At 41.8% G+C, this 21557-nt stretch overlaps 1 protein-coding gene across 6 annotated transcripts in view; it reads right to left on the reverse strand.

Annotated features, from left to right (window-relative positions):
* The window catches only part of pcdh11 (protocadherin 11), a 679207-nt gene extending 658342 nt beyond the window's left edge, over positions 1–20865 (reverse strand). For 4 of the 6 annotated variants that reach the window (XM_078412295.1, XM_078412292.1, XM_078412296.1 and 1 more), the window contains exons 1-2: positions 20111–20358; positions 16591–19645 (exon numbers count right to left, since the gene is read on the reverse strand). In XM_078412295.1, coding sequence (XP_078268421.1) covers positions 16591–19587 — 2997 coding nt within the window. In that variant the 5' untranslated portion in view covers positions 19588–19645; positions 20111–20358. Of the gene's footprint in view, positions 1–16590; positions 19646–20110; positions 20359–20777 lie in introns of those variants that run through there. The other 2 variants (XM_078412294.1, XM_078412293.1) reach the window with 2 other exon arrangements.
* Positions 20866–21557: the final 692 nt, after the last annotated feature.

The following is a 21557-nucleotide window of genomic DNA, read 5'->3' on the forward strand; positions in this document are numbered from 1 at the left end:
GAATTGAAAAAAGTGGATTACATAGTCCAATGGCTGGCTTTGCTCTAGCAGAGGAAGACGATGATGATTTGGCTGAATGGAATCTCTCTACTGCATCTCCTCCATATGTTATCAGGACGGCAAGACACTGGAGTCAGCAGCCTTAGAGTTCCCATATTCTGCCCAGCAAGCAGAACTGTTTGCCTTAATATGAGCCTGTATTTTAGGAAAGGACTTAAAAATTCATGTTTACACAGACTCACAATATGCTTTCAGAGTGGCCCATGAATTTGGTCAATTATGGGCAAAATAGAGGGTTCCTGACTTCTGCAGGGACACACATATCTCATCAAAAATTAGAATCAGACTTGTTACAAGCCCTCATGTTACCAGATCTCCATTATCAAATGCTCTGCCACATGACAGCTGACCAGGAAGCTGGAGAGGCGTCCCGGGTACAGCGGGTGGTTGTGCCTAAAATGATGAGCTAGACTAAAAGCTCAAATAAAAGCAAGTCTCCCTCGGAAAGGCCAATGCCAACCATCCAAGACACCATTAAATTACAGGAGGACGCTACTGACTAGGATAAGGTACTGTGGAAACAGCTCGGTTGTACAGTTGAATGTGAATCTAAACTATGGATCACCCCTGCCAGGCAGACTTGTATGTCAGATGATTTGGCAACGTGGGTGATTGAATATATGCACTTTCCAACTCATTGTGGTGCTAAAGCAACCAGTGATACGCTCCTAGCCACATGGTGGCATCCACGGTTGCAGTCTCTGGCTCAAGGTATTAGCACTCATTGCCTGATTTGTCAGCAACATAACCCTGGAAAGGGTATACCTAGTGAAATGGGTAAAACACCATTGCACACGCGTCCCTTTGAAACCCTCCAGATGGACTACATTGAATTGGAAAGATGCCAGTGCTATAAATATGTACTAGTTATTGTTGATGTTTTTAGTAAATGGATTGAGGCTTACCAGACAAAACAAAGCCTCTACTGTTGTGAAGGTATTAAAGAGAGAAATTATTCCCAGGTATGGAATTCCAACTCGGTTGAGTTCAGACAACGGCCCTTGTTTCGTGGGTCAGATAAACAAGGAATTCTGTACCCAGATGGGCATCCAGTAACAGGTGCATTGTTCCTACAGACCTCAGGCTGCCGGACTAGTTGAAAGAGTTAATCAGACCTTAAAAAAAAAGATAAATTGGCCAAACTGCAGGCTGAAACAGGAGCTAACTGGCTCAAATTACTTCCCGTGGCCCTATTCCAGATACGTACTACCCTGGCTGGGGAAGCACGGCTGAGTCCTGCTGAAATCATATATGGCAGGATCTCGCTGGGACCATCTCCGACGACTGAGTAAGAGGCTGCGGTCTGACCGGGACCTCGAAGGAAGTAAAAGTGCACTATCGGATCCATTGAGTCTGAACTCCTGAGCAAGTTCCCGGGAACATCGTGGTACCCCGTAAGAGGTAGATCTGGTTTCCTGCTGAGATCCACATAGAAGCCATCACCCGGTAAGAAATTTTTATGAATTGGAGAGTTTAAATTGTGTAACCAGTCTCAGGGAGGCTGGAGTCTGTGGAAATGTTTTGTGAATTGGTCAGTGCAGACTACGTTAAGCTAATTTCCTGGAGAGGGAAGTGGGGTCTGTGGAAAATTAGTAGTAATAAAGAGGGCTGAAAATGGGAGAAATATGAGGCGCAAAAGATGTGGGATGAGTTTTGGCATTAAAGTTGGATGGATAATGAAAGTCGTAGAGGGATAGAGTTACTTACAAAGGAAGGCAAATTGAAAGGTTGGGATGTGTTACCGGTGGAGTGCCAAGGGCATGATGATCAGGCGGGAAAAAAAGAAAAAATGCAGTTGGCCAACAGAATTGTAAACAATTGGCAATGCAAAAACGGAAACCTAAGCAAAATAACCCCGAGGACCCCTTGTCTGGCATGGCGACCCTGTTTATAGAAGGGGATGAGGAGTAAAATCGGGAAAGTCGGGAATGGTGTAGGCCATCTCCCCCATATGCCCCTAGCCACCTGTCCCTAGGAGCAGGAACTGCCCCACTAAGATCCCATCGGGGGGCTACGGCACCCCCACAGGAAAAGGCACCCCCAGAAGAAGATGATACCGATAGCGACTGGGAACCTGAAAAAGAGAACGGAAAGGAGGGGAAAGGGCTGAGGCGGAAGGTAGAAGGATAATTGAATTCATCAGTGAGAGAGTGAAACAAAAAGTGCAAAGGAAACGTGAGGCTGAGAACCAGCAGGAAACTAAAAAAAACTAAGAAGATAATGCTACTGAGAGCAATGTGAAATCCATTAACTGGACAGAATGGGAAGCAGGCAGTAATGCATTTGTACACCCCGTGGAAGCCGCAGAAAATGATGATAATCTCTAAGAATGTCCCAGACCGCGCTAAAGACTCACTTGGCTTTGTGAATTGTATAAGATCAACATTAACCATGTACGAAGCAGCCGCGAGAGATGTGTTCGCTCTAACGTCTGCTATCCTAAATCCAACTGAGGGGGCGCAATGAAAAACTCTTTGGGAACCACACCAACCCGATCACCCCTAAACAAATGAGGGTTTTTCTGGGCTTGGTTAATTTCCGCCGGCAGTGGATCCCTGACGTGGCAGTGTACACTAAAATTACTGTCGCCCCTTGCCTCCGCCAAGGCACCACAGCAATTCACTCTCTCACCCCAACAAGAAGCATTCCGCAATCTAAAAACAGTGCTGGCCACTGCACCAGATATTGGACGTCCTCTACATGATTGCCCCTTTCAGCTCCATGTGACCAACCTATTGCAAGCCATTAGCCCCCCCCAACTCAGCTGGCCATTATTAAGTGCAATGACCATATGGGTGGCCGTGACCAAAGATAATAGAGTCGAGCAAGATAGACCACTCGACCCTAAAAACCGTAGTATGTCATGACGCCATTTTAGTAGACAGAAACTTGCAGAAACTTGCAGAAACATTTTTAAAGAAAAATAACAAAAATCTGTGAATTGATAGATGAGATATATTCTGCATTTTAATGGTATCATCACACATCCTGTTCCCCCGAAATACTGATTACACTGCGAGAGGCATAACGGACGGCGGGTTTTACCTACTAAAATGGCTCCTTTGCGTACTACACTTCAATATAGGTGATTTTGACAGAGTGGTCTATCTTGCTCCGCTCTATCATCTTTGGCCGTGACTAAAATTCCCAGGGAAATGCCCTTGCTGACATCACTGCCTGCACAGTAACTTGCGAATCCTGCACCATGGTCCCCACAGAACCAAAGATTCCAATAGGCAGAATGACCTTGCCAGACATGGGTAATGTAAGGTTAATGCAGGGGGATACCTCTGCTGCACAGAGCGATCTTTGGAAACAAGAGGATTGCGCCATTGACTCCTTGACGGTGCTCTGGCTTACCCCTCTCGGACAAGTTTGTGTACCTGATGTTTTTCTGCCCATTCTTTTAAACTATATACACTCCCTTATGCATGCTAGTAAGGAGGGTATGGTCAGAGTAATGGCAGTTTCTATACCTTCGCAAAGTCCAACTTCGATAGCCATTACTGCTCGGGGATGGAATGGAGGTATAGCTTATGCACACACCGCACTCTGAGATACCAAAAACGAATGTTGTTTCTTGATTAATTGGTCTTTATTAAAATAGCACAAATCAAAGAGTAATTCATAACTTTTCGTTCTTATCAACTGTTTCTTCTTCAAACAATACAGTAAAAATCGTGTAGCCGTTACCGTGTGTGGTCCTTGTGAGTGTAGCTGGCGCGAGTGTGGCAGTCATGAGTGTGGCAGACGTGAGTGTGGTAAAAAACTGTATTCACTCCATCCTCCGAGATTAAACTGACCCACAATCTCTGTCGCTATGCTAACCTCGTCCCATGTAGACACTCCCCATTACATATCAAATCACACCCACAAGCATGCAAAAAAGACAAAACCTAGCAATATTAAACATAGCCATAATACAATGACAGTAACTAAATTAAGCGTAAATGGCTCCTACAGTCAGGATGGCAAAATAAACAGGGTGGCATCCCAAAATTCACTAGAAGGCGTTAAAATAAGCCTCGGAATTTGAAATTTGTAGGCGAAACAATCCCAGAAAGACAGTAAAATGTCCAAAGGGAGTGACACCAATGCCAGGCTGACCCTTTGAGTGCATATAAGTCGATTTTATAGAGTTGCCACGGGCACATTGTTATAAGTATTGTTTAATTATTGGAGATTTGTTTAGTCGATGGATTGAAGCCTTGCCAACTACAAATGCGACAACTGAGACTACGGCCGCCAGAGTGGTCGAGAGAGCAAATGGAGCCCTAAAAATTAAATTGGCATAACTAACGGAGGAAACAGGACAGAGTTGGGTTGAGGTCCTTCCCTTGGCCCTCTTTGAAATGAGGGTGACCCTACACGGAGCTACTAAGCCAAAATAAAGTACGGTCGGCTCTTATGTACCTCCTGGGGTGCAATTAAGAGTGTGAAAGTTATTTTGACCTACATGCCCTCAACGATGAATTAATTATCTATGCACAGCAATCAACCCATGCTTTATCAGTCCTGCATTCACAGTTACAAGAGGCACAGAAGCCACTACCAGTAACAAACAGGGACGAGTCCATAATACCAGGAGACTACGTGCTGAAATCTCTTCTCAGAATAGACGGGCCATCTTAACTTACAATGAAAGTGCACCTGGTGATCATCTGTCTTGGGGCCGGAGACTTATGCCAATGCAATGATGATAACCTAGAATGATTTGGAAAATGGAGCTGAACTGACTGAAGGGCTGTATTGGACGCTTGAGGCATCCTCACTTTTCGTTACTGTTGAAGGACCACCATCATGAAATATTACTCTGTTATTGGACTAAGTGCAAATTTGATTATGTATGTCAAAGTAAGGAAGGGGAGTGTAAATATCACCAGTGTTCCCCTTGCTATAGGAATCCAACTAGTTTATGAAGTATGCAATAAAACGCACATAGTGGTAGGAAACTATACGTTCCCACTTACGCAGATGACTAAAGAAGCAGGTAGCTGGGGTGACTGGGGATATGGGGGATGGTCCGATTGGTTGATAATTATGACAATGTATCTGGGGATTGCAATTGTCTGTATTTTTGGCTATTCTGAAATGTGTATTGAGAAGAATGCAGATGGAGTTAGAAGGCATCGGTGCTTCAAGAATGTTAGTAGTAAGACAGACTGAATTGTGTGACGAGGAGGCGGAGGATTTTGATAGGGTGAAGGAAGAGTTTGAACGACTAGGAAGATTATTAGATTAGAAGTAACCCCAAAAGATTAGATTGGAAGGTAGAGAATGTAGGGAAGATAAAGTGGGTTTTGAGTGACCGACTTAATAGAATATGTGTAGTTGGATATGTTGCCTATGAAGGGCGAGACTAGGAGGATCATGCATGCGAGGAGTTTAGGAATTGAATGGGTTAAGGAGATACGGGCAAGAAGCAGCTCATGCAAGAGATATTGTGGCAAGGAATGAGTCTTTCTGGTGCCAGTAAGCCATTATTTAAATGTGCTAATGATGGACTAAGCATGCATGTGACCTCCCCCTCTGTATAAATAAACAAGGTTTGTATCTGATCTTTTGTGAGACCACTTGAGATAGTATTACACCTCTGGTTACACTCAAGGGTTGCTTCCCCCATCCACATGAGTGAATACAAAGGCATTGTTTTATTCTTAAGGTGTCTAATCTGGTTTATTGTTTTAAAGAGGGGATTGAACTTTAATGGTTATCATAGAATGATAAAAGGAGGGATTGAGAATATATATAGGATTAGGAATGCTGTGGGGTTATAAAATGGATGCCCTGCTGTTGTATTAGCAAGTAAAAATGGATGCCTTGCTATAGTGTTTGCTTCGTTGGAATGGAATGTTGACTTTATCAGCTCAGAAGCCTGCAAAAGTTGCAGAATAGTGCAAAACTGTAGAGGTGGAGAATGACTCCTTATTGGAACAAACAAAGCCCTATATGGACATGTATTGAAAAGTTAAGTGTTAAGTTTCGTTTCTGTAACACTGTGGTGCTTTCCCCTGTAACCATGTGACTTGTATTAAAATTGTAATTGGCTGTTGGGTAATTACTGAGCTTTCTTCTCTGTATAAAAAAGCAATCAATCTTGGGACAAGCTGTTTTTCTCTGCTGAAAACTTTCCAGACAATCGTTTGAGTTTGGAGGGATATTTTAGAAGAAAAACCCTGCAGTAATAAAATTTGTTGACCAGTGTATTTGAATCAATCATAATTTAACCAGACTGAAGGTATAGAATCAGGATTATCATGATCATTGATCATGCTATATTATAATCAGAGACTGCAGCTTTCACATCAAAGTTAAAAGTATTAAACTATGTGAAATCAATATATTAGCCTCTGCAGCTGAAGTGCCAGGTCTGATGACAAATTAAATTGAACTGAGTTACTTAATTTCATTCATTTTATGTCTAAACGCCATAAAAATTAATGTTATTTATCCACATTATCAAACATGCAATATAATTTTATTGATAAGTAGTCAGCGCTTATCGTCAAAATCTCTGCGCAGCATGACTAACCTATTCACCTTTAGAAAAGTGGCACCAAAATTCTGCAACATAATCCATGATTTGTACCGGGAAATACATTTTCTTTCTATAATCTTTTCCATGATACAATATAAGTGGTGTATTCTGATAAAGAGGTACATGCGAACCAATCACATTTTTCCTGAGTATCTGCAGAGTCATGGATATATTAGGATACAATACAGAAACAGGCCCTTCAGGTCACCAAGTCCACAGCGACCATTAACCAGCCATTTACACTTATCCTACATTAATTCCACTTTCTTATTCTCCCTACAATCTGATCAACTCTGCCAGATTCCATCACACTAGGGAACATTTACAGTGGGTAATTAACCTACCAACCTGCCAATCTTTGGGATACGGTGGGGAAAACCAAAACACCTGGAGTAAACCCACACAAATTGCAGACCGACAGCACCCTAGGTCAGGATTGAATCCAGGTCTCTGGTGTCGTGAGGCGGCAGCGCTATTGACTGTAACTCTGAGCCACCTCAGGACAGAGATCAGAAGAATTGTCTTCTATAGGCTAATGAATGTTTGGAATTTTCTATTCAGCAGTGTACAGGGGCCCAGATGCCGAGTATATTCACGGCTGAGATAAATATTGTTTTTAGGTATTAATGGAGTGAAGGGATCTTGGGTTTGTGCAGGAAAAAGGCTCTCAGGTAAAAGATCAGCCAAGATGTTATTGGCTGGGAGAGCAGATATGAGGGGCTAAATAGCTACTCTTACCCCCTTTTTTGAAGTTCTTACATTTTGGGCTATGGATGTTTGGGAGAACCCCATGGGAAATATAACACTGTTATATCTTAGCTAACTCTATTTTAAATGGAAACATTGGGCACATACCCCAATTTTTTCTACCCCCACATTATTAATTTTCACTTTAACGATCATGAACATGATCATTAAAGTGAAAATTACGTTTTACTTTACTTAAGAGCTATATCCTTACTTTAGAGCTGGATAGAGCTCTTAAGGATAGCGGAGTGAGGGGGTATGGGGAGAAGGCAGGAACGGGGTACTGATTGAGAGTGATCAGCCATGATCGCATTGAATGGCGGTGCTGGCTCGAAGGGCTGAATGGCCTACTCCTGCACCTATTGTCTATTGTCTATTGTAAATGTAAACACCACTGCATATCTGAGAATGGTAAAGAATTTCTATTATAAGCACTATGTTTTGCTCTACTCCAATAAAAGTCATGACATTTAAAATAACATTTGTAGATATTTAGTGTTACAAAACTGTCATCCAGGCTCGTCTGTCACAGATAAAACTAAAATGTTCCACTTAGCTAACTAAAGCTCATTCTTCACTGGCTACTTTTTTTGTTATCAGGAAATATCAAAACACACTTTACATATGTGAGTTTTTCTTTAACTAGCTTCACTGTCCAGCATTCTGAATTTACAATTAGTGAATCACAATATTTTTTTTCATTCATGTGCATTTGGAAAGAGGTGCTGTTGATAGGATTGATCAAATATGATTAGATAATAAATAACACGAATCCACAAATGCGTGAATGATTCCTTGCAGTAGTTAAGTTACTTGATTTCAACTGGGGCAGTAAGAGGATAAACAAGTAGCAATCCATTGTTTTTACTGAGTGAAGACAAAATAATCAGATTTAATATTCCTATATTCTTTGTTGAATATAGGATCAGGTTTGCCTGCCACGTCCCAGGTACTGAAGGGCCTCACTATTCAAATTTGCAAATGCAAAATAGTCACTTGGAAATACAGAAGAACTAACACTAACACCCACATACAAGCACACAATATTTTTTTAAATAGGATATGATAGAAGAAATAGTAGGGGAAGAAAATGCCACCAATTTTATTAATAGAATATAAAGTTCCTCTGGGAACTCACGCTAGTGGTATAATCAGAAGACAATGGAATAACTCATTCAGTTTTGTGCCTATCCTTGGTCAATATGCAATTTCAACAGGCAGAGCAGGAGTGGCAACCCTGGTCAATGATTGGTGGCTGGTGGCTGATTCTCCCACCAGATCAGGAGCTGTTTGTTCCTGCTGGTGCCGTACTGACTGGGACCAAGTGTATCAGTGACTATTGGATTTGAAGCCATGAACCGTCCATTGTGTATATCTCCACGTTTGACATTTTAAGTTTTGCTGATATATATTTAAACTAAGAAGCCCAACAGTTTTACATTATTTTGGAATCTGCATTTATGACTGCTTTAGTGTAGTCTGTGCAATGGTCAAAGCATTTATTTCAAAGGGTGTTTGCACATGTACAAACGTGGTGTATTTCCATTTACATTGTTTTCTTTATTAAAAGCTGAAAACTCATATTAACTGTATTACTCAAAGATAAAAAAAACATTATGCTTTGCCCTCTATGAAGCATCACACTGGCACTAGTGATCTGTATGAAGTACAGCCCCATGTTACAGAGGGGATGTACTTAGAAAACAGTCTATTTTCTAAAGCGTGAACATGACAAAAACTGGCAAAATTTGTAATTTATTTTTGTTTATTTAGTCACTTTTTTTCCCCTCACATAAATACCGAAAGACCAAAATTTGTATTCCATATCTCCAATTTTGTAGTGATTTGTGAATTTCCGTTATCAATACTGCCATGATGTAGGACTACACTGTAATTAAAATCAACACAAGGCTCGGTTTCGTATAAATTAGTGATCTAAGCTGTTTATTTCATTCATATATTTTCAGTGAACAATTTACGGTAACCATTACAATCACGGCAAATTTGATGGTCAGCACTTTTGGGTTTATTCTGAGAAAATGTAGCTGGGAACTTTTTAACCCTATATAGTATTGACTGAGGTGATTTATGGTTTGGATGAATTGCATTAATGACTTCATATGAAAATGTAGAAAATATAACTTTCCAAACATACACAACATTCATACAGCATTACTATTTAATGCATTCCATGCAAAATCTACTGTCCTAAATACAACTAAGACTAGGATAGCAGATTGAATGAAGACCTGACATTCAAGTCTAATTGTGTAGGAAAGAACTGCAGATGCTGGCTTAAATTGAAGTCTAATTGCCTGCCTTACATTCTATTGTGCATTACAGAACATCACATCACATTTAGTCAACTCTAAAGAGACAAACATCATTGCACGTTGCATGCAGTGATATTTTTTTCCTAAAAATCCGCAGTAAATTAAGGGGCTATCATGAATTTCCTCTAAATCCACACTGGCATGAAACCTATCCCTGGAGCAATATATTTTCATGCTGGTATGAGATTGGCACCCACAATTTTCAAGCTTTAGGCTGCCAAGTTTGTTCTGCAGTTCATTCCATTGCCAGGTTCATCTAAAGGGAATTAGCGAGCCTAGTTTTACACATTGCTCCCAGCAAAAACTTATCCAGCCTGTCAGTTTCCTCATCTCAAGCATTAACCTAAATTGCATGTACTATTCAAAGTCAAAAGACTCTACTGCTGGTAACACGAGCGGCCAAACACTTAATGTTGCTGTTATTCATTTTGCTGCCTAGTTTTAATAGGAGTGTTAGCCAATCTGCCACAACTGTTTATCTACTTTAAGCAATAGAGAAATGTCTTCCAAATGCAGACAATTTTCATCTCTTGTAATATTTATTTTTAGGCCTGTTCGAAGAACAAATTGTACCTGCCAGCAGGTCTAAAAACGGAGGCAGTAAACTTTCGAGATTTTTAGTAGAAATTTGCCCCGAAGGTAATTCTTGTTAACTACTTCCCGTCATTTTACATATTCCACACCAGATACAACAACTCCTGGCTAAATTGATAAAGGCAATGTGTGGCAATGCCAGATGTGTCATGAGGGAAGAATTACTTTGGCAGAAATTAAACAAATTCTTTTTTATAGAAGGATCAAGGTTAATCCACATAAAGGCCAACCGACTGGCTCAAACATCAAATTAATACACTATGATAAAATGCTATATACGAGAAAGTAATTTTTCTCAAATTAAATAAAATTAATCAGCACACTATCCCTACTTCCCATTTTATTTTCAGTCCTTTGCAATTATTTAGTCAAGTGACAGAAAAAGACTTACATCAAATAACACCTTAATGTTTCTTTAGGATGTCTGAAAGCACTTCATGACCAATAAATTACTTCTGAAGTGCTGTCATTATTTTAATGGAGGAATGTTCAAATGAAACCAGTTAATTCTTCAACCAGGGAAAATCTTCAGTATCTCAAAACAAATTGTCTGTCACCAGACATGGAAAATAATAAGCCATGGCAGTAAACAACAGCTCGGCATGTGGGGGGGTGGGGGGGGAGTAAGTTTTTATGAATCTTTCATTTGGTATAACTCCGAGGAGGATAAATGGAAAACAGATGCAGCTCTTAGAAGGCATCTTGTCATCTAAAAATTGTTTGGCTAAATTAACAGTCAATAGCAGAAAGCAATACTTGATTTGATTCCAACAGAAATGTCTTCGACCATTCTGCTTGTGTAGTGATACCCATTCTTAATTGAAATAGATGACTCTTGTGACTTAACAGTTGATATGTGGATTGAAATGTAATAGGCATGCCCGTAATAAATTTAATTATGATTTGTGATGTTTAAGTTCGATCTGGTTTTCCCCAGTTACAAAGTTAATTAAGATGCTTTAGTAATGGTGTATCCCTGTTCATTTTGTACTCAGGCACATTAATCTGTACACAACTTTTTACTCGTACTGGGAAGCCCATCCTGCAGGAGCATCAGGGTATAACTGGGTGGATCAGCTCTGATATTTAAACAAAGCAACACAAATATTCAAGTTTAAATGGCACTATCATGAATCCATTTTTTAAGAATATGATGCTCCTGGTTCCTGGAACTTGGGCTGGTGTATATCATAGAATGCGATTGAAGAGATCTTGACTGCTGCAGTCAGTTGCATTTGTTCAGCAGATAACGATTTTAAGAGTTGTCCCTTGCATTAGAAATTGGGCAAAAGGTCCCTGCCATGGGCAAGACAAATTCCACATTGAATATTTGCTCTGTGCTAAGATTACTGGGCACACTATGCATTTATGTCATCCCAGGTAAGGAAGAGGAAAAAAATGGTTGAACTTTCTATTCAATATCCAGAAATCACATCTTGAAAAATGCTTATCAATGAGCACAGCATTTGGACTGGTCATCTTGCCTGGACACATGGAGCCCTTTCATGCAAGACTGAGCTTAGGGCAAAGGTTCTTCAGCAAGTGCAAGATGTAACAACATGAATTGGCCCTGTGCATATGGGCACAAATTGTCAAACCATCATTTACTCTAAAAAAATATATCAATTTCTGCAAATAGCTGGATTCTTCCCATATATTAATAAAGAAAATCTAAAATAATCTTCTGTTAATGGCTCACTAAGTTTAACATGGAGAGTTAAAGTTTAATCCTAATTAACAACAAGTTAATTGTAGTTGGTTTGGTCACTGGCTCTCAACTTCTCAAAGTTAAACAGGGCAATATTATCCCTGGGAAAGTGGCATAAAGAAACTTCTGATGAAAGGAGCACACACACAAGGGGTGCAATTGATGGGACAGGCCCCAAAACAAAAGCAAAGTTATGTATATTCATCCATCTCATCACATTTAGGACAAATGCAGTGCCCCGCCAAGATGAGGTAAAACTTTAATTGTTGCATGCCTGTGTCTGGTGAGGGTACACATGCCTGTGTCTGGTATGCCCAAAGTGTAAGTGAATGCAAGCACATTGATGCATCCCAATGTCAGCTACTCACAGTCAAGGGTCATACATCAACTCTTTGCACATGGAAATTTCAATCCTTGTTCGGAGAGGTTCAATTATTGACATGGAGAACTGTAAAATACAGTTACTCCTCAACTTACGATGGGGTTACGTTCCAATAAACCCATCGTAAACCGAAAATATCGCAAGTCAAAAACGCATTTAATACACCTGATCACATGACTGGAAGCGAGCTGCGGCTCGCTGCCATTGCCCAGCATTTGCAAAATCGTAAAGTTGAAAAATCATAAGTTGGAGCATATGAACAAGTTGATTTATAGAACTAAACGGAACACTCCCGTAACAAACCTTAGACTTGAAAGACCAAAAATTCTGCTCATGTGTTGGTGTAATGCAAAAAAAGTTTAATGAAGAAATGAGTTTTGCACATTAAACACATGTATACAAAATGAAATACACAGGCCATACCAAAAATACAGATTATGTATAAATATCAAAATGAATTTTAATTTAAATGAAAAATGGTACGTCTACCACTAAAATAGAGACGGAGCTGTTTTACACCGCATTGCACTTTGAATAAGTGAATTTAACTATTGCTTTTAATAAGTACAACTGCAAGTAGCTTACTTGAAATTGAAAAATTAACAAACAAATTGTTGCACGTTTTAAAAACTTTTGCATGTGTGCAGTCAAACCTTATTATGACAAACTCAAACTATAGACAAGTGCTATTTTGACTATATCTCATTGTGCATCCATTTGGGTGTTAAGTGTAGCTTCCACAATGACTAGGGTTAAAACAAAGTGTACAGTTAAAGGACCAATTTATCATCTATTTTTGTGCTCTTTACTGGTGAATTATATGATATTCCAAGCGCCATACACAAATTGTTGCCTTCAAGCACCTTGTCACGTACCCATGATACTCAAGGGCTGAGGGTATCATGTTCAAGTTTGACCACCTACGCGAGGGGCATGCATTCACACTTTATTACAGCAAATTACTGAATTTTTCGTTTTAGTTAGTTTAGAGACACGAATTTAGAGATTTATGAATTGCTCGTATGCATAATAGAAGCGTAAAAGATCGACTGTTAGAGGAATATGACCCTTTCTCCAGAACACAGACTTTGGGATTAGAGTCTGTGCTGCAGCAACAGATCATACTCTGATCTTCCTGGTGCAATAAATTACCAAGGGCATTGGTGCACACTAAAGTTCATAGGCTGGGATTTATCTCTTTGAAAGAAAGATGAGTTTGTAATAATGAAGTTCCACTGCAATCAATTCAATATCAAGACACTATGTTGTACATTGAGAAAGAACATTAACCCACAGTGAACAGCTTATTTCAAAATAAACAAGCACTGCCTCGCATATTTAGGTTTAACACTGACTGGTTTCCCCCCGTCGGTCACTTGCATGGTGTTATAGGTTACAGCAAATGGAAGTCACTCACCCATTCTGCACCACCTATGCTGCCAAACACTGATACTTCAAATGAGCGACACATTGTACTTATTCTATAATCTTATTATAAAGCCGTAACATTTCTGTGAACAAAATGAAATGACCTGAGCAGAATCTGCCAGCTCTGAAAAGAACATTTCTTGCAAAACCTCTACACCTTTCAGCTCAATTTGATTTATTGCATGCTTTGTGCTTATATGATTTACAGTTAAAGATAAAACATCTGTACTACCACAGATCTGTGTGGAATAGAAAGAAGTAATACAGAGCCTGGAAATGGCATCCTGGATTTAACCATGGATATTATTAAGAATCATAAAACAAGCCTGTTCTATTACTCCCACTTATCATTCTTCGATCATTGTAATGATTTTATAAAAAAACCAGTTTACTTGAGAAAGTCTAATATTGACTCTTAAAATATTGTAACAATAAGACACAAAAATAGAAGTGAACTGAACACTTTGGTTCTTCAAACTGGTCAACAGCAACAGATGCATCTTATCCACCTGGCCAACAACATCCACAACACAACCATTGTTACCTTGGATGACAAGCGACATATGTCTCATGTTGTTAAATCATATATTGTATCCTTAATTGCAGGATAACCTATGAGTCATAAGGGTACATTTCAATAACTGAGTAGGGGGAACTTAAGGCATGGTGAAAAATTTAATTTCATAATATTTTCATATTATGCTTTACTTTAAAGTGCAAATGTCTATGTTTTGAGAATTCTATCCTACAAATAACAAAAAATAGCATGGGGCCTCCATGCAAGGATGACCTGCAGAAAATGAGAGAAGTAATCAGCTCTCCCCTCAGCACCACCAGTCACCCTGCCACCAAATAACTTTATAAACTCAACATTCCCTTGGTAAATGTGAGAAGCTTAAACTATATAGCAAAAACAATTTGCAAAATGATTGGCTTTAAAGTCAGTGGGGACAACCGTGTGCATGCTGTAAAACAGACACACAGATGTGGAGAGGCAGGCTGGTGCAGCAGTTTCATTGCAAGTTCCCTGTGAAACCAGGTTGTAGCCGTGTTTACTGTGCAGCCAATCTCAGGAAAAACCACAATCTAATCTTTCAAGCTGGTAGAACTAACTACCGACTCCTAGTGGCTTAATAATTTGGTCCAACCTCTTTGGGTGAACATTTTGCAAAGATTTCAGAGAAGGAAGGCAAATTAGTAGTTTAAAATTCACATGGATGGAAGAGCCACAGACTAATTGTTAACTTCAAATTGTGTTTATTAGTACCAAGAGACAAACATATTGATGGATGAATAGGCTCCAAATGAGTATCTAATTCCTGGAGCACAATTCTTCTTCAAATCAAGACCAATGTTGCTCAGAAATTACCCATTTTAGCAGCCCATCACTGCAAATTAAACAGGTTTTGTGACTGGATATATTTTGTGTTAACCCAAAAACAAAAGCTACTCACAGGGAAATACTTCAGACAAATAGTACATGCAATTGTCCTCCAAGCAGTTGAATAATTAATTGAGTCATTATATAGCTGGTAGCTTTTTGGCTCCAGCTACGATTCCCTTTGCTTCCCAGTGTTAAACTGGTCTCAAAGGAATTCAGGATAGGAAAGAATAATGAAGATTTAGAGAGCCACATTAAACAACAGACAATACAATGTTCAATAGTACACATTGTTCTGCTACTGTTTCATCTGAAACATTTGCATATTATTTTGAGTAATTTTGTCACCATGAAAGGTTTTCAAATACATCCTCCCCCAGTACATCTGTCCATCAGTAAGCTTTAAAAGCACCCGTGCACCTTTGCTCTCTCCACCCTGGTACTTCTCAACATTTTTTAGTGCAGGTACAATTTTCAATCTTACCAGCCACTCCCCAGTTTGTAATTACCCTTACTCTTCCTTTCCTCACAAATTGTGTGCATTTTGGAATGGCACAGGATAAATGAAAATGCATTCCCAGTAAGGATCCAGAGGCCTGGCTCCATAAACTCAGTGTCGATTTCTTAAGACATCAACAATACATAATATTGCCTGCTGACCAGGCGATTTGTCGTGCATGTTCAACACTTTTGTTTTTCAAAATGCCAGGCTCTGACATGCAAGAAGGGTGACAGTGACATTAAAAATATCAAAACTCAAATAATCATGCTTTTGCAATTCTGACATTCCAAGGTTTGAGCAGTTAAGATTTTCCATTTACTTATTCTAATAAACAGAGTTGAGACGCTGCTCTTTTGCCCTCCTCTCTGCAGATCTCCGAATTAGAAATTACAGAACATTGCTTACAGAAGCATATTTATTTAACAGAAAGGCGATGGTCAAGTCACAGCAGTTTTATTACAATTTTGTTTTAATATATTACTGTCTTTGTTCTTCGGTATAATGGGGTACTGTTTTGCTGTGTAATGTGTGGTCTGTTCCTCCCTTCCTCACTGCTGGTGCCAACGTCTCTGAACAGAAACCAAATGATCGATTTTGTACAGCCTCACATTGCACCTGCACTACGCATCTCAGGATTCCTGTGCTTGCTACTCCACAGCAACGCGCAGTGCCCTTCTCTTCACAACTGCTGCAGCTTTCTGTACACCCAAGGAAGTACTACAGTGCCACCTAGAGACCATATTGTCAAAACACAGCATCACCACCAGCTAAATGCCACTTCATTCTAATTTCTCTCTCGAACATTGATGAATCACAAGCTGTTTACATTTCAATGCCTCAGCCATGCATGACCATTCAGGCTTTTAATCTTCAAGACAAGATCTTTCTGTGAGGGCCAGTTAGAATCTCTGCATTACCTGTCTGGTGTGGATTGGCCCTGCAGTCTTGAAGCCACCCTGACAACTGCACTCTGAAACGCTGTAGGGATCAGAACTGCTCGAAGAACACTTGGACAGGGAGTCGCAGCCAACCACAAACGTGTTATCCAGCGGTAACTCTTGGATGACGTGGTGTTTCTTCACTGGCACTGGAGTCTCAGGTTTGATTTGAAAGGAGGGCTGGGGCGAGGCCGACTTATAGTGTTTTCCAAGATCTGGACTATCGGGTTTGAAGGTGGTAGGTGTTGTGGCCCAGTTATACTTCCCCATAGTCTGATCCTCCAACTCCACCGGCAGATCCAAGGTACCGTTGATGTGCTCATGGGCTGGGTCATCTGGTTTGGACTCCTCAATTGTAACAAAATTCAGAAGAAGGTTCTTTGGAGACCTCTTCTTCTTTCGCTTCTTTTTCTTAGTCTGCCTGTTTTCCTGATTGGGTGAAACCCACTCCCCACTCTGTTTTCCCTTCTGCACAGCTTTGTGTCTTGGCGTGTGGCGGCATCGAACCAAAGCAGTAACAAAAATAACAAGAATGACGGTCATGGTCCCAGCTATGATGGCGATAACAATCTTAATGTAATCATTCGTCTGAGGGGTCATCTGACTGTCCCCAACATTCTTATCCAAAGGAGTCTCCATGCTCTTTCGCACCAGGTCTTGGACAAATGTAAAATTATTGACAGTTTCATTCACAAACAGATGCACAAGTGCCATGGCATGCAAGGATTCTGGCTGCCCCAAATCAATAACTTTCACTACCAGCCTGAACAAACCATGGTCTGCTGTTGTCACTTTTTCTTGCAAAGTAATATTGCCAGTCATTGGATTGATGGCAAAGAGCCCTCTGGAATTCCCACTGACTATACTGTAGCGAAGTTCTGCATTCATCCCTGTATCATTGTCTATAGCAAAAACTTTGCCCACTACAGAGCCGGGGTTAGCAGAAGTCGATACCAGTTCATACGAAAAGTTAGAGGGTGGATATACAAACACAGGGCTGTTATCATTTACATCAACAACATTTATGGTCACTCTGGCCACTGAAGTTCGTTGAGGCCTACCTCCATCAGCAGCTTTGACTTGAAATGTGTAAGAACTTTGCTGCTCCCTATCAAATGTAATATTGGGTTTGATAACCCCACTGGTGGGATCAATTATAAAGTAGCCTTTATCATTCAGGATGGAAAGACTAATAGCTGCATTACCTCCTGCGTCTGCATCGGTAACTGTGATTAGTCCAACTGTTCCATACATGGGCAGGTTTTCAGGCACATAGAAATTGTATTCACTGTGTGTGAAGGAAGGACTGTTGTCATTTTGATCCAATACAGTCACTATCACAGTAGCATTGCTCTGAAAAGAGGGCCTGCCTCCGTCCCTGGCCAGCACCGTAAAGACATAGCGGTCCTGCTTCTCCCTATCTAATCTTCTCATAGCTGACAGGATGCCAGTTCTCCGATCCACACTGAAGATGGATGGGGCATTGGGACCCAGGAGGTAAGTGATCTCTGCATTCTTCCCACTGTCTGCATCAGTGGCACTGATTTTTGTTAACTGTGTACCGGGGGTGTTATTTTCAGGGATTGACAGCCCAATTACCGGCTGATTAAAAACAGGAGCGTTATCATTCTCGTCCTTCAGTTTAATCACCACAGTGGCTGATTGATTTAACGGTGGCTTGCCGGCATCAGATGCCACTATCTTAATAGTGTATTCTCTCGTGCTCTCATAGTCCAGCAGGGCTGCAGTTTCTAATAAGAATTGGTTATCAAATACAGGCTTCAAACGAAATGGGACATCGTGGTCAGTGAAGCAGGTTAATTTCCCATTTAAATCCGAGTCTTGGTCTGTGACCGTGATCAGTGCGATTTTTGTATTGAGCGGTGCATTTTCTGACAGCAAGACCGTACCGTTGACGGGGTTAATAATGTACCTGGTGTCAATGGTTGGCACGTTATCATTAACGTCCGTGATGTTAATAGTGACCACTGCCCTGGACGGGGTCGAGCTGCCATCACTGGCCAGGACAGTCAGCTTGTGAACTGGGAACTCTTCCCTGTCCAGGGGCTGCCTCACTGTGATCAGGCCACTGGCGCTGTCAATGGTGAAAAGCCTCCTGGCCAAAGAAGACACCTGGTTGCTGAAGAAGAAGCGCACAACAGCGTTGGGGCCAAGGTCAGCATCGGTGGCATGGAGCTGGATCACAGAGGTGCCCACAGGAACATTCTCAGGGATGTGGACATCAATTTCACTCTCCTTAAAAACTGGGCGATTGTCATTAACATCAGTCACGGTGATCTGCAGGATGGCTGTGCTCGACCTTGGTGGAACCCCACCGTCTTCCACTTTGATCTTCATCACGTAGGTGTCCTTTTGCTCCCTGTCCAGGTTCTGCTGGACGATCAGCTGGGGCCACTTGTCGCCCTCGGGAGTCTCGATGATGTCCAACCCGAAGACATTCTGCCCCTTGAGCAGCTCGTAGTGCTGGATGCCGTTGACTCCCACGTCGGGGTCCACGGCGGAGGGGATGGAGTAGCGAGAGTTGACCACGGTGTTCTCGGGGATGGAGATGTTGATCACGGTGGAAGGGAAGAGGGGAGCGTTGTCGTTGATGTCCTCGATCAGGAACCGCATCTTGACCAGCTTGAAGACCTCGTTGGGCAGCACCGCCACCTCGACCTCGTAGAAGCAGCGTGTCTCGCTGTAGACGTTGGCGCAGAGTTTCTCCCTGTCGATGCGGTGCGAGGTGGTGTAGAGCTCTCCAGTGGTGTCCTCCACCCGCACCAGCGGAATGTCTCCCGTCTTGTACACCAGCTTGAAGACCAGCGGCAGGTTGGCGTCGCTGAGGTTCAGGTCCCGCACCAAGTTGCCTATCAGCACGTTCTCTGGCAGCTCCTCCCGCACAGTGTAGTCTTTCTCCTGCCCCAGCCCCGGGGCTACAAACACCACCAGCACCACCGCCAGGTACAACTCCATGCCCTGCCCTTGTCACTGTCCCTCTCCCTGTCCCTGGTCCCCCCCAGGCCGACAACTTCTGGAACAGTTGGTTCACCCAATTGGGGGTGGTTTTTTTTGTTTTTTTTTAAGAATCGGGGAGGGGAGGGGGAGAGAGAGAGAGAGAGAGAGAGAGAGAGAGAAAAAAAAACTAATTAAAAGCTGTTTGTAATTATACATGACAAGTTCAACACTGCAGCCTGGAATCTACAATCATACATCACTAAATGCCGCGCACTGCAATCACAAGCAACACATTGAACATAACCCAGTCGCAGCCCTGCAACATTTTTACACACAGCTTCGTTTTAAAATATTAAAACAGGGTCTAATGCAATAGTTTAAACGGCGATGCGCTCAGTGAACAGAGCTGCACATTCAATGCACATATATTTGCATTGATTGCACGGCAGTTCACTGCAAACAGCGTCCTTCTCACTTTTAATGGAAACAAAACCCAAGCTGTTATTATTATTATTTTTTCTTCTTTTTCCCCCCTCTTCACCTTTTGATTTCTCTTTGCAAACGTCCTGTGTTCAGAGGCAGTCGGCGGTGCTTGTGGAGCTGTGCCTTGCAGAGTGTAGGAACATGCTCCAGATGAAGTTGGCAGCAAGTCGCTTTGCTCCTTCAGCTCTCTCTCTCTCTCTAGCGCTCTCCCTCTCTCTCTCTCGCTCTATCTCTCTCTCCTGAGTTGGAGCTGCACGGACTCAGCAGCTCCTGCGTTGCAGCCTGTCTGATCTCCCGTTCCTCTGCTCCGCTGCAACTTGATAGCAGCGCAGAGACTGAGCGACGCCCGCACCGTCCAGTTGTCAGCCCGCATCTCCGCCGCAACCCGTCCTCAGCCCGCCCACCCTCCGCTGCGCCCTCCAATCCCGCCGGCTGCGGGCGTCTCTCCGCCAGCCAACAAACCAACCCGCAACCCTGTCTCCCTGACGCCAGCCAAAGGCAGGGCTTGTCTCAGCCTCAGCCACCGCCACAGCCACAGCCACAGCCAGCTCAGGAAAGATTGCTCCGGAGCACGCTAAAGACATTTAAACCCAGCAGATTAGTCGCAGATAGAGGACAATATAAGTGCAAAACGTCCCTGTCTCGATGTCATTCTTGATGAACAGATTATAATTCATTCAGATTCCTCACCTCTCCAAATCCCCCTCCCTCCCTCCTTCGCTCACCTATTCACGCTTCTTTTATTTTCTGCAATGTCCTCAGACTCCTGTTCAGTGACCGAAGTGATCTGCTCCATTCCTCTCTGGCGTTTTCTTCTCACTGTTGCACTTCAAATTATATTAGGAGACTAATGAGGGGCCGTGCACCCTCTGTCTCCACGGTTGCTGCCTGATTTGTATTTTATGGGGGGTTTTAATTTCAAATTTACAGCAGATTTTGCTTCTCGGGTAAACAAACCCCTGTCAATTTGTGATAGCTGTTAGGAAGGGAATATGCTCAATATATTGATGCTTATTGCGCCAAGCACTTATTACATTTGCTTCGGGTTTTCAGCGCCTGATCTATTTACATTGAGTTTATAATGCTTGATTTTCCGTGCGAAAACCAAAACCTAATCTATGAGTGGATAAGCGAGGATTGCTTTCTTTTGAACAGTGGGGCGAGGAGTGAGGTCGCGAATACCATAATGAGGTACCTGGTGAATGCCAATTTCCCATTATCAGAGCAATAACTAGGGGGCATAGATTAAAGTAAAACAGAGGATGAAGGCAGACAATGAAAATGTTTACACAAACCCTTAGTGCGCAGGAGGATGACGGGTGATCTTATCAAGGTGCACAAAATCATGAGAGGAATAGATCGGGTAGACGCACAGAGTTTCTTGCCCAGAGTTGGGGAATTGAGAACCAGAGGACAAAGGTTTAAAGTGATGGAGGAAAGATTTAATAGGAACCTGAGGGGTAACTTTTTTACATAAAGGGTTGTGGGTGTATGAAACGAGCTGC

This window comes from Rhinoraja longicauda, chromosome 15 (assembly GCF_053455715.1).
Source record: "Rhinoraja longicauda isolate Sanriku21f chromosome 15, sRhiLon1.1, whole genome shotgun sequence".
Taxonomy (NCBI): domain Eukaryota; kingdom Metazoa; phylum Chordata; class Chondrichthyes; order Rajiformes; family Arhynchobatidae; genus Rhinoraja; species Rhinoraja longicauda.